At 39.3% G+C, this 14285-nt stretch overlaps 1 protein-coding gene across 3 annotated transcripts in view; it reads left to right on the forward strand.

The window, feature by feature from the left end:
- Nucleotides 1-821: 821 nt before the first annotated feature.
- Nucleotides 822-14285, forward strand: part of XPO1 (exportin 1) — a 48419-nt gene continuing 34955 nt past the window's right edge. The window contains exons 1-3 of one of the 3 annotated variants that reach the window (XM_045979296.1): nucleotides 822-1596; nucleotides 4897-5028; nucleotides 10902-11003. In XM_045979296.1, coding sequence (XP_045835252.1) covers nucleotides 4903-5028; nucleotides 10902-11003 — 228 coding nt within the window. In that variant the 5' untranslated portion in view covers nucleotides 822-1596; nucleotides 4897-4902. Of the gene's footprint in view, nucleotides 1597-1685; nucleotides 1784-1877; nucleotides 2425-4896; nucleotides 5029-10901; nucleotides 11004-14285 lie in introns of those variants that run through there. The other 2 variants (XM_045979298.1, XM_045979297.1) reach the window with 2 other exon arrangements.

A 14285-nucleotide genomic window follows, 5' to 3' on the forward strand; every position in this document is an offset into this window, starting at 1 on the left:
TGACTCTGAGATCACGAGGCGCCAAGAGTGCATGCCCCACATCTCATCCTAACCTCTTTCACGGTTTTTCTCACCCTCAACTTCCAGTTCCCAAAGCCAGGCCTTTAAAATGGATCAGAGAGGTACGAGGCCTAGAACTGGCCTCCGGTGCGTTCTTTTCACTCCTTTTTTCCACCCCTCCCCGATTAATAAAAACAACTGGGTGTGCCCTCCCTTCTCAAAGCGGGGCTCCCTTCTGAGGGGGCGGGTCCTGAACACGGCGGGCTCACACCCCGCAAGTTGGCGGGAGCAGGCGGGGGCGGGCCGGCGCGGAGCCGGAGAAAGCCGAGCGAACGCTACCGCGCGCCCCGCTCAAACTCGCGCCGCCACCAGCTCACAAGCTGCGCCCCACCCTCTCCGTCACCAAAGGCGCCCAGCCAATGAGCGGGCCGGAAAGGCCGGGCCTGCGGGCTAAGCTTTGGGAGGGGGAGCAGCGGGAGGGGGACGGGAAGTCGAGGGCAGGCCTTACTTGATTGACAGGTCATTCGTACCAATCCTCCACGCGGCTTGTCTTCACTCTCTTCTCAGCTGGGCTCAGCTCTTCGCCCCACCTCCTCCTCCTCCTCCACCCCCCTCCATGCTCCTTTTCGACCCGCCCCACTTCCCCTCCCCCACTCTGCAGGCAAATCGCTGCTGGAAAGAGGCGGGGGCCGAAGCGGCGGGCTCGTGTGGAGACTTGAGGTGGGATTGACGGGCTATCTGGCCAATAAGACATAGGTTGGTGGCGCGGCTGTGGCTGGGACCGGCCAATGGGCAGGCGGGCTGGGGGCGGAGGCCCAGGTTCCAAACGCTCCGCGGCGCCATGGGCTGAAAACTCAACCGAGATGGAATCTCCCAGTCTGAACCGGTTTCAACCGGTTCCGAGTTTGAGGCACTAGGAGGAGGGGGAGAAGCGGCTGCAGCGGCCGCGGCAGGAGCAGCGGGAGCTACAGCATCAGCAAGAGCAACAGTAGCTACAGCCCCGGCGGCGGTGCCTGTTCCAGTCTTTGCTGCTGCAGTCCGTGCAACCACCCAGAGGGGGAGGGGGGAACCACCAGTCGCTGAGGAGCAGGAGAAGGGGGGAAAGTTTAGGCGAGCCTGGGTGGGGGGGCCCAGCGCCGGAGCCGCGTGAGAGAGGGAGCCGTATTTTGGTAGGGGGGAGTCGGACTGCAACTGGCAGCAGAGCGTCCCCCGACCTTGTGGACTCTATACCCCCTACTCCTGCCGCTTCTGCTGCCGCCTGTGGCTGGAGGGTCCCCCTGGGGCTGAATCTTTGGGACTTGACCCCTTTCCCCTCCCCCTTCCCTCACTCCCCAGCCAGGCGGGAGCATTTATTCCACGGATTAATTCCCTTTCCTTTTTTAGGGGGGCGGGTGGGTGTGTGTCGTGGGGGGTATCCCTGAAATAGTAAATATTGTTGAGCTTTTTTTGCCCTTATCTTCGTTTTTTTAATTTCCTTTTTTTTAAGGTGGGAAAACTGTGAAACCCACCTTGATTTCCTCCCCTCTCCCCCCTCCCCACCTTCCCTCGCCCTAATCCCCCGACAAGGAAAGAAGAAGCAGTTGGTTCAATCTCTGGGTAAGTCGACTGTGTCTTCGGGGCCGAGGGTCGGGCGGCGGCCGGGCGGGAGGAGGCCGGCATGGGGCGCGGCGGCAGCAGCGGGAGGCGAGCCCGGGAGGCGGCGGCGGGCCCACAGCAGAGCCTGCGATTGAATGGAGCCGCTTCTGCCGCTGGGGGATGGAGGCGGGGAGGCGACCGCGAGAGGGTAGCGCTTGCTGGGTTATTCGCGTGTGCGGGTGGCGGTGGAGGAAGGCGAGGAGCGTGATAGTGAAGCGGGGCGGGTGTGGGGGTGGAAGGGCTTCCCCAGCCCAGGGGGCTGGCGAGAAGTTGGGGTGATTTCAGGAGCATCTCTGTAAATTATTAGGAGTGGAAGTTTCCAGAAATATTTAGTGCAGCAGCATTGAAACGTCCGCCTGCATCACGTGGCCCCTCGGTGGAGAGCTTGGGATCGGGGGAGGGAGGGGCTGCCGACTCCCTCCTCCTCTTGCAGGGGAACTCGAAATCTGGTTTTTTGCAGGCTAGGTTTAGAAATAGGAAAGGTTAGTTGGTGGTTCAGGGTTCTGTAAGTGGGATTCCGTGCTGTAGTTTGTTTGGGGGGGGGTGTTGAGTGTGTTAAGTGATCAGATCGTTTACTGCTGGCATTGTACGGTGGATGATGCCCTGATTCTCCTTCATTCCGATGTCTCCCGAGTTTGGGATGGGTGGGAAGAAGTGGTGTAGGAGAGGAAGCTTTAAAGATTTGCCTAGCCGGGACCTCCTCTGATCACGCAGAGGCCATGCTGCATTGAGAATGGGGAGGTGAACTTCAGGCGCCTGGTCTAAATGCCTCCTCCGAGTATGGGCGGGGTGAGTGCGTGCTGGGGTATGCTATAGTTAGAACTGCTGCAAATCGTTTCGGGTGGGAAGCGAGGGGAGGGCGGGCCTTAGTGAGGTGTGTTTCTACTGAATGAAGCAGGCAGTTGCCCACACATCTAAGTAGCAGTCTTTCCTTGTAGCGACTTGTTTTTTGACCTACTACTTAGTAATCATAAACCAACGGTTATGGTTTGCATGGGAGCTGGCAGTGTGTAGCTGCCTGCTTCTTAAGTTTGAAGTGGCAGTGAAGGTATTTTGGTAGTCACTTGTAGAGTCACATTGCTGGATAATCCCTTGTATATGCTATCCTGTGAGTGGATTTTAGGATTGAGTGTCCCAAGGAGAAAAGAAAGCGATTGTGGTTTCACGTTCTCCCGCCGATGACTGTTTGCTATCTGCCCGATTGTGTATCTTAAGCGTGTGGGACACTGCTGTTAGTGGAAAGAATGTTTTGGAAGCTGTTTGATTTGGGGGACTAAATGTGCTTGGCATTGACCAGAAAGCCGCCATTTCTGTACAGTTCAAGATTAGGTAGGTCATTTCAAAGATAGCAGCTAGTTCTGAGGATGGCAAACTACTGTATTTAACACGAAATTTTATTTTAAACCCGATTTTTCACAAGAATTTAGCTCGAAGAAGAACTCTTGTAAAGACAATGTACTTGAAAATGAAACTTTTTATAGTCAAATTGTTCTTTCTTGTTTGGGTTATTAAATTGTGATAGGAGTACATAGGAGAAAAGTTCGTTCAGTTTTTAACCAAAAATTTAAAACTTTTGGTATGTACATCTTGGTGCTTTGTAAGCATTGTTTTTTAACCTCAGTTTTTAAGACTGTTCTGATCCTTAAAATTTTATGGTATAAGAGGCAAGAAGTTTATACAGGTTGGTGGAATATATATATTTCCATTTTTATATTCATATGTAGGTCAGATTTTTGTTGATGCATGTCAGGTATTTTGGTATTAAAAACACATTAGTAATTGCTATAAAATGTTTGAGATCCCATTAGTATTGCTGTCAGTAATGGGCTGAAAAATTTCAGAGGAATCAAAATTCTTGGAACTCTTAATTTCTTGATTTCTACATTATCTCTAACTTCCTGACTCACCATTTATATTTAATTTTTTTTGCAGTTGGTATTATCATTAAGTAAAGCATTTGTGCTAAAGTTGAAATTGCTGCCAGTGTTGTTAACATTTTAAAACTGCTCTCAAGTAGCCAAGAAATAATGTTTTTCCTATCAAACATAATGTAATCAGATCCCATCCATTTCCTGATCCTGGAAGGTTTTTAAGAGGGGGAGAAGTGGAGGTGACCTACCAACCTTGTTGGGTCTAACTGCAGTCAACCAGTGCTGCTTAACCTGAGGTTTCATGCATGGCTTTCAGGGTGTCCTGGATTTTCTGTAATTGTATACAAAACTGTGAATTTTTAAAATTTAGTAGGAGCTATCGTGTTCTTCTGATTATAAGGCATCTTGACCCAAAAAGGTTAAGGAGTACTGATTTAGCCAGCCAGACTCAAGTGGCACTGGCTTTGAAGAAAAAGCAAAAGAAAGATTTTTATAATGCTGGGCAAAAGAAATGTGAATGTGTGCCAGCATCTTGGATTAGAATCCTCTTAAAAGGATAGCATTGCATATGAGCTGGTAGGTTTTAGCCAGTGCATTATATGAGGTGAAGAAGTTCGTTTTTCTGTTACAGAATTTGTTTTTATTTGGAAAATGTTTGGCAAGCTTTCAGTTTTTTACCTTGCCAGTGAATACCTGGAAATTAAAAAAAAAAAGTTTTAGTTATTACTGTAAAGTGTTTTTCTAGACATTTGTTCAAGGAATTTTAACCTTTAACCAAATTCATTGAGTGTTGAAAGAAACAAATAGATGGTTTGAATATAGAAATTTTAAGTTCTGCTAGTCATTGGTATCAGTAAGCAAACTTGGGTACCACATTTAGCTCTTAGCATCTTCCTGTTTTTTTCAGTATATCCTAAAAGTTAGGGTAATATATAGGGAAGGGAGTGCCTACTGAAATAGAAGGACCCTATTTAGGAAGAGGGAAATCCACTTAAACTTTATCTGTACCTAAAAATCTGAGATTAAGACTTTGAACTGTTTGTTTTTAGGGCCATAAATTTCTAATAATGGTTCCATTAAAACAGGTTAGGAGTAATTTTTATTTAAATATTAGTAGAACAGTAAGATTTTTCTGGTAATTTAAAATAGACACTAGAAAAAAAATAAAATAGATACTAGAAAAGTTGAATGGACCTTAACAAAAGCAGTTATGGAGTGGCTAAGTATCTTCAGCATTTAGTTGCTTTTACTGTTACTTAGGTAGTCTCTAGAAAATATTCATTGTAATACTTGTAAGAACACGGTTGAAGTAAAATAACTTGAGTAGAAAGTTTCTGACTGGTAATACCAAAGTTTCATAGGCGCCTTAAATTTTTTTCTTTATTTACAGTAATCTATGCCAGCAATTATGACAATGTTAGCAGACCATGCAGCTCGTCAGCTGCTCGATTTCAGCCAAAAACTGGATATCAACCTTCTAGACAATGTGGTGAATTGCTTATACCATGGAGAAGGAGCCCAGGTAAAGTAGTTGAGAAAAACTTTTTAACATTAATGCGGTATTATTCAGTTTATAATAAAATTTTAAATTATCGCCTTTTTAAAAAGTGTTGCATAGTTTATGTTAAATTGGAACTATATATTAACCAGTGAGAAGCAGTCTGTAGAAACTGTATTATATGCATTACTTCTGTGTATGTAATATACTTGGAGTTAAAAGATTCTTGTATTTTTGAAACATTTAAATTACAGAAGTACTTCACTGATAAAACTCCTTTTAAGAGTCCAAAAATACTGAGCATCTTAAGTTATTTGAATTTAAGACGTGTAAAAATGGTCAGTTACTGTAGGCAGTTATCTTACACATAATCCATGTTTTTATCAGATTAAAGTTTTTATACAACCAATTGAATGTTAGACAAGACAGGAATATTCATAAATTTTTCAGTTGATGTTACAAGAAACTGGGCAGTCTTGATTCTTCACTCTGTGGAGTTAATCACATGAAGGGTTTTAAATGAGTGAGATTTTCTGTTGGATTTAAACATCTTGAGGTGATGTGACAAAAACCAGTAAGATTTTGTTACCAAAATATTATATTCCTAGTAGATGGTGTCTGGTTAATACATGGGAAGTTAATTATATCTTCAAGATACTAGTTTATATTTGCATACTTAAACCCTGAGTGCTATGGTACTGTTTAGAAACCTGAAAGGTAGATAAGATTTTATTTATTTATTTAACAGAGAGAGAGAGAGGGAAGCAGGCTCGCTGCTGAGCAGAGAGCCCGATGTGGGACTCGATCCCAGGACCCCGAGATCATGACCTGAGCCGAAGGCAGTGGCTTAACCCACTGAGCCACCCAGGCGCCCCAGAAATTGTATCTTTTATAGATGGTCTTAAAAGCATGATGTATAAATACTAGCATGTGCATAAATATTTCAGTTTCCTCTGAAATCCAACATTATTTTAGTGTGTGTGTGTGTGTATAAAAGAGAAAGTGTGTTTATAAAGTGAAAGGGGGGCCATGAAAGTTGTATGAATGGTAAGAATTATTCTTCAGATTTTGTAAGCTTGGTCCAGTTTTAGAACTCCTAGGGGCTTTTGGTCCACATTATTGTCCCCAAAAGCCTTCCTGAAAAAGTATTCACCATATGTATTACACATACAATGTAGTAGTTTCTTTGTGCTCTACATTCAACTTGGAGCTTTAAGCTTCATTTTATTTTAACATGCGTGTGTGGAAAGCAGCTGCTTTTGGAGGAAGGTATACAAGTAAGGTTGAGCTCAACTTTGAATATATTAGAAGCTCAAGCCTTGTAGCCATTAGAAAGATGGGCATTTAATTTTGTCACATCACTTAGCTGCTACTGCTGTGTAAATCTTTGCTCTTTTTAACATGACTCACAACATCTAAAAGTATGAGGATAAACAGAGACCAGTGCTCTTCTAGGCTTATAACTAAGAAGTAACAGTAACTTTTATCCTGAGGAATATATTGGTGGTAGGGTACCTGGCTGGCTCAGTTGGAAGAGTATGTGAGTCTTGATCTCACAGACGTGAGCTCAAGCCCCATGTTGGGTATAGAGATGACTTTAAAAAAAAAGACTAAATATATATATATATATATAGGTGGTGGTGCTGCTACTGCTTTTAGTAGTGTTTCATATTATTGAGATTTAATGATCTGTTTTAAATTTGATTAAATAAAATGTAGACTTAGGAAAGTGTTTTTTATTTATCGAAGCAGAATAAACTCCCAAAAGTAAGAATTTTATGTCTACTTATACTATAGGACAGATCAGTTACATAAAGATAATTGCAAACTGTTATTTTTCATTGTTATAGATAAGGAAGTGGAGGCTTAGAGCTTAAAATCAGCTAAAAACCTTTTTTATAAAAGTGTATCTTTACACTTCTAGTTCTAGTGGATTTTTCATATGCCACCTCTTTGGGGGTTTATTGTGAGTAAAAGAAAAAAGCTGTCATGGAAAACATGTTTTTAGTGATTGATATTTTGGTTGTCCAGTTAAGTTTTCTAGTTACTGCTCTAGAGTGTAAGCTACAAACTTACCTACAAGAGACTAGAAGATAGTAGGGTTTGTAAAAGCACCTGTTGTGGTACCTCATACTTAGAAGGCATTCTGTTTAAAGGGTACTTTAGGAAGTATAATGAAGAAGATTTAGCATATGGCGCACACTCATTGTTCTAAAATACAGTATGGTTTCTTAATTTTTTTTTCCAATTTCATAGAGTATGTGCTAAAAATGGCAGCTATAGAAATTATGATAATTAAACATTAAAACTCAGAGGAAGCTAATTTTTTTAAGGATTATATTAATTTCGGAGGGGAAGAGATTGTTAGAGTGGTGCCTTTTAATCTATACCTGGAGCTTATGTCCAAATGGGCAGTATAGAAGGATATTTAACACTGTCACATTAGAACTGTCTTCTCTTCTAAGTATTTTTCTATTTTTACCCAAGTTAGGCAGCCAGCGGGGGGGAAATATATTGAAGAGTTGGGTGTTTTCTCCAATGCTGTGTTAAGTGACTTGAACTCTTAATCTATTGCTTAGCAACTAAAATACTTTCACCATTCAGTAAGTAACACAGGGAGATACCAAATTTTCTCCTTCTTTAGTTTCCTTTTGTGTATTTTTTTTAACCCCTCCTGGAGTTCTAAGTTAATAAAAGAATATTGTGTAAGGATTGTGGGGTTAGGACAAAATAGAGACTAAGATACAAATTCTAGAAGTGACGTCATAGAGTAAAAGGACACCTAAAAGGAAATGATATGATTTATGCAGTGTTAATGATAATAGTGTGGTGAGTATTCACTTCTGTGTACAATTGTCATCATTTCAAAACCTCTAATAGAGTATCGTGACCAAGTAATTTTTACTAGGCATGGATCTTTGATATACCTCATGTTCTTGGTCATTTGTTACCATTTTATGTGCAAGTGTAGCTAGTGAGAAATGAATAGATCTAGTTAGATGTTCTTTGGGAGAGATCAAAACATTGATCAGTGGGACTCCTGGGTGGCTCAGTGGGTTAGAGCCTCTGCCTTGGCTCAGGTCCTGCTCTCAGGGTCCTGGGATCGAGCCCCACATTGGGCTCTCTGCTCAGCGGGGAGTCTGCTTCCTCCTCTCTCTGCCTGCTTGTGGTCTCTCTCTCTGTCAAATAAATCTTTTTTTAAAAAAGTTTAAAAAAAGAAACACAAAATTGATCAAGTGTGCTTTGGCCCTAGATAACTCAGGTCATTATTATTTCTGCTTTTTGTCATTATATAGCATAATTACAACTCCTTAAAACTGTTAGTCCCTTAACAATTTCTAATAAAATTATATGTATTTTAAGAGCTTTTATACTCTAGCTCTAACCTTGTACTTGTAGGTTGGAATTCAGTCAGCTGTTTTCTTCTTCCAAGTTCTATGGTGGTTCTGGTGGTGGTGTCAAGGTGCAAAAGCACTACTTAGCAGCGTCTGGGTGGCTTAGTCAGTGAAGTGCCTGCCTTCGGCTCAGGTCATGGGATCTAGCCCGGCGTTGGGCTCCCTACTCAGTGAAGAGCCTGCTTCTCCCTCTCCCTTCCGCTCTGCCTACTTGTGCTATCTCTGTCAAATAAATAAATAAAATCTTTAAAAACAAAACAAAAAAAATTACTTAGTGGGTGTATATTTTCAGTTTTCTTCTAAACAATAAGCAGTGTATATTGCTAGTTGGTTGATGGGGAAACCACTATATCTGCTACCTAAGGAAAAAAATTCTTAACGACAAAGCCAAAATAAGGAACTTATTTTTTTTGTACATTGGAATAAAACCTGAGTTAAAGATTTTGAGGTGTCTATCAGAGATGGTTCAAATTAGAATGAATGTATCTTTCCCCCTCTGATACTTGCTTTATAACCTGTAGAATTAAAGCCTTGATCAAGTTGAATCAGTCTAACAAATAATTGATATAATTGAAAATTATCAAACTTTCTACTTACATGTGGTAGAACTAGGTGGAAGGTAATTAGGGAGGATCCACTTGAGCTACAAAACTGCCTTTAAAGGTGAAAAGATTAAGCTGTTCTTCAAAAAAGTCAATAGAATTAACAGCCTTTGGTAAAATGTGTTCATATCATTAAACTATAATGGTTAAAATGAAGAGGCTAGATACATAGTGTCATTATGGCTAGATCTCTAAAATTCAGTTGTCTATTACACCTTACAATAAAGCTAAGGGAAAGTGTCAAATGAAAAGAGCAGATTGTAGTGTTTTTATAGTATACTATTTATATAAAATTTAGTGACCTGGGGGTGCCTGGTGGCTCAGTGGGTTAAAGCCTCTGCCTTCTGCTCAGGTCATGATCTCAGGGTCCTGGGATCAAGCCCTGCATCAGGCTCTCTGCTCAGCAGGGAGCCTGCTTCCTCCTCTCTCTCTGCCTGTCTCTCTGCCTACTTGTGATCTATCAAATAAATAAATAAAATCTTTTAAAAAAAAATTTAGTGACCACAAAACTGTATCATCCATGAAATTTTATGCACATGCTGAGAAAATATGGACAGGAAAAGACCCCAAATTCATGAAAGTCATTCTCTCTAAAGAAGGAACAAAGGAAGGAAATGGCACTGGAGAAAAGGTATAAAGGTGATTTCCCTAAGTTGTAGATCTTTTATGTTTGAAAGGAAAGTACAAGTAAAAAGCAAAGTGTTAACATTTGTTAATTGTAGATAATGGCTATATAGGTTTTTATTATTCCTCGTTTTGCATTTTAAAGACGAAAACAGGGGTGCCTGGGTAGCCCAGTAGGTTAAATGTTTGACTCTTGGTTTCAGCTCGGGTCATGATCTCAGGGGCCTGGGATCAAACCCACCCTTGTTGGCTCCGTGCTCAGAGCAGAGTCTGTTTGAGATTTTCTCCCTCTGCCCATCTCCCTTTCGCTCGCTCTCTCTGCACACTCATGCTTGCTCACTCTCAAATACATGAGCTCTTAAAGATACGAAAACAGAAGTTTTCCTTTTTTTTTTTTAAGATTTTTATTTATTTTGACAAAGAGAGAGATCACAAATTGAGAGGCAGATAGGGGGGAGGGAAGCAGGCCCCCTGCTGAGCAGAGAGCCTGATGCAGGGTTTGATCCCAGGACCCCTGAGATCATGACCTGAGCAGAAGGCAGAGGCTTAAAACCCACTGAGCCAACTAGGTGCCCCAGAAAGCAGAAATTTTCAAAATAAGCTAGGATTTGATACGAAATTCAGAAGACTTTCAGAGAATGGGTAAAAGGTGTATTTATAAAAAATTTTAAGAGACTTTAAAGGGTTTCAGGGTCTTCATGTTTTATATATATCTATGGGTATTTGGGGTTTGTGGCCTTACTTAGACCCAGTTTTCCCAAGAAAAAAAGTGTATGTATGTATTATTTTTTTTCTTCATGAAGTATGTATTTATAGGTAAGGTTTGTTGGAGACATCTTGGTAACTTGCAAAGCAGGGAGTACCATTACATAATTTATTTAAGTATAAATGAGTTTTTATGTGTTGCTTTCACTTGATTGTTAAGTGCTAAGAACGTCACATTAGAGAAATTTTTGTTAGTATTGGTTGGGTTTAAGTTCCATTTTGAGAATGCTAAATAAAGTAGATTGCAAAAAAAAAAAAAACTACTCTGTTTCAGAGAGATATAGTCCCGTTTTAAATTGAAGTTTAAGGGTGGTATTTTAGTTTAAGAATGTTTAAAGAAGTTTAAGAATGGATACATTTTTATTTCTGTATGGACTAATTATTTCTTGGAGTGTTTCAAAAAGTTAGTAGAATCACTGTCATATTAGGATTTGTGCCTTGCTCAGTACCATTTTAATGAATGATTAAAAAGAACAAGTGAGCTTAAAACTATTTTCATATAATATTTTAGCAAAGAATGGCTCAAGAAGTACTGACACATTTAAAGGAGCATCCTGATGCGTGGACAAGAGTCGACACAATTTTGGAATTTTCACAGAATATGAACACGAAAGTAAGCAAGTGGTGGTTTTAAAATCCATTATTTCTTCTTTTCTTCCAGTCATAAACTTTGAGGAAGGTATCTCATTTTTAGTATTGCATTTGTTATCTCAAATTATTTAATATTGTTAACTTATTTCAAAATTTAGTCTTAAACATAGAATTAATTCTTGCAAATAGTCCTAAGAATTATGAATGAAGTTTTGTAATTGGGACTAGTATGCAAGGTGGCTTTTTTGCTTGCTTTTTTGTTTTTGTTTTTGTTTTTAAGAGTATGTATACAGATCTAAGTAGCATAAATTCTGAATGTTACTCAGAGATGAAACATAACATCAGAGGAATTATTTTGGGCAAGTAATCAATATAATAATACAGGCTAGGCACCAACACCAAGTTGTGTGGGCAGCATAAAACCCTGCTCCATGGTACCGATGCTTCTAATGGGACAGCACTCAGTTTTTATTTGCAATTGAAAAATGTTATAATTTGGGTCCTTTTTTCCTAGTTTGAACAGAAGGGTTGATCAAAATGTGTTTTGACTGTTTTAGGCTTGATGATTCACACTTCTCTTTAAACTGCCTTAAAGTAATAAAATACCATGCATGGCATTCTGTTTAATACACACAAGATTTCCACTTGTTATACATTGTGTTAAAACAGAAAATAGCCATTTTCACATCTGTTTCTGAAATCAGACTGTATTAATTAACAGTTTTAAAATACTAATTAGTTTTGACATTTTGTAAATTTTTAGGGCAAAAATACAGTCCAGAACTTCCTCAAAGTGCTAACCTTAAGTAACATAATAGTGTTTGCCTGTTTGCTTGCCTGGTAAATTTTGCTTTTTATACTGACAGACATTACTAATGTTTAAGTTGATTTATCAACAGTATTTTTAAAAACTCAAATTTGTCTTGTGAAAAATGAGATGATTAGAGGAACAGAAAGAAAGCAACAGGTAAAGAATTCTTCAATTTACATAAATTACAAATGATTTGGTGCTAAATTTATGCACTATGACATTTGGCTTTTATGCAATCATTTTTTTTTTCTTTAAAGATGTTAACACTACCTGATATTAATCATAATGTTCCATTATGTTGATTGCTTGTAATAGGAAGAAAAGGGGTGTCTTCCTGTGCAACTGACACAGCTAGGCTTTGACGGCAGGCCTCCACAAGGTCTACCCTTTTGATTCCCTTTAACTGAATTCTGTTCATCAATTGTTTTTGTTTCATGGGCGGTGGGGGGGAAAGGGGAATTCAATGCATAAAATAAGTATTTCTAAGGGCTCAGTAGAAATTTCTACCATAGGGATCATTTCATGCATTTATTTTTTTCATTTAGTCTTTGCTGTTATCTGTCCCTCATCTTCATAACTCAGCAGTGGATTTCTCAAGTCCTGAGATGTAAAGCAGAAATGTGATTAATTCTTTAGAGTGATACTTGGATTATGTATGGATATTTCCAAAATAGTCATTTATCTTGGCCCTTAGATTTGGCTAGCAGTTAAGATTGTTTTAGCCAAAAATACTCAATTTCAAAAAATGTGAGTTCTCTTCATATGTGGAGTGTTAATGTTTAGGTGAGATTGGGATTTAGAACATTATGACGGCAATTTTTGTTTTCCTTTGACATAAATTGTAAAAAGCTTTTATTGGGCTTACTGCCTCAGCGGGTTGGCCTAAAGAAAAATGCGAATTGTATCTTCAGCAAGCTAAGACTACCATTTTACAGTTGGAGGAGGGAGTAGAGGTTAGTGAGTAAATTTAGGTAACAAAGTATCAAACATAAAGGAAGCAGGGTAATAGCATAAGCTGTAAAACATTGGTTAAATAGGGTGAAATTATCATTGGGGTTACTGCTGCTTACTGGTGTATTTATGGTGGATTTTTAGTTTTTTAAAGATTTTTTTTTAATTGGTTAAGAATTAACAAGAGGATATATTGTAAGAAGTTCATTGTTTTGACTTAGTAAAACTTTGACAGTGTTATTTCGTGTCTATAAAATTCAGAGTTTTTAGGGTAGTATGTTTTCAAAAGTTAATTTAAAATTTCAGTGAATCAGAAACCTTTTTTGCCTGTTTATATTTTTCTGAGACCTAGACCTGTTAAGGGATTGTAAATGAGCAGGTTAGAAAGTTTCGGTATTTACTGCTGATTATGAAACCCTTTGATGGTATCAGATTTTTAATTTCAGAATTTTGCTTTGGCCTTGTTTTTATTTTGGAAGTCTTTTTAAGGAATGTTGTGCAAATGTAGGATTTTAGTTGAAATGGCAAAATTTTCTTGAAAAGTATGAAATGTTAAAATGAAAGAAAACAGCAAAAACATTTACTATTTGAGCACAATGTAGTTTGGGACAGTCTATATTGTGCTTTGGATAAAATGAGCATTCACATGATCCCTTTGGTTGAAATACTAATGCTCCTATTTTATTGTGTGATGACTAACCATTTTAAAGATGAACTCTTATTCTCAGCCAAAACTTGCAATCTGAGGTTCTGTGTCTATATATGAATGAATTTACCTTTCAGGTATTATAGCTCATTCTTCCCTACTTCAGATAATTGAAACATACCACAACAGTTTTGTCCCTTTTCTTCCTCCTGTCTATCCACACTAATTGGTCATGGTAATAATTTTGGGTAGTAACTCCTATAGCATTATAAATTGTTGTGAATGTTGTTGACTATTTAGAGTGAGTAATCAGCAGGAGGGACAAAATGGCTTGAAAGTGGTATCTGTATTTATTTTCTTACATTTTTAGTTAATACTTTTATATTTAGGAAGGAATACCTGAAAGGTAAAAACAGATTGCAACATGCGTTTGTGTATTTTTGACTGTGCACAAAAGTTTATCTTTAAATTAGTAGAAATAGCAACTGTAAGGGTGGGATTACAATTTAAAATTAAACCCGTGGGTTGTCTTGCTGCTCCTTAAGTAACACACCAGAGATGTTTATAAATACCTTCTATAGAAAGTATCTGTGACAATACTTTAATACTTGGCCAAGAGCTTACAACTCCTAGAAGATGGTAGGAAGCTTGAGAGCATCCAAGCTGCTAAATTCTTAGGAGCCTGGTCGTGTTAAAGTACGTGAGCCTGTGAGCAGTCATTTATGCTGTGAATTCATATCTGGCTGCTACTTTTCCTTCTACAGATAAGCCCATTTGGCTGCTTAAAGGGCTTTTTAGTTGGTTCTTCCTCCTGGTGTGAGCATGTATAAACAGCAGGACATTAAATAGAGTAGTGAACAATAAAATGAGGAAAATGCATGAAAACTCAGTATATG

The sequence above is a fragment of the Meles meles genome, chromosome 15 (assembly GCF_922984935.1).
Source record: "Meles meles chromosome 15, mMelMel3.1 paternal haplotype, whole genome shotgun sequence".
NCBI lineage: Eukaryota > Metazoa > Chordata > Mammalia > Carnivora > Mustelidae > Meles > Meles meles.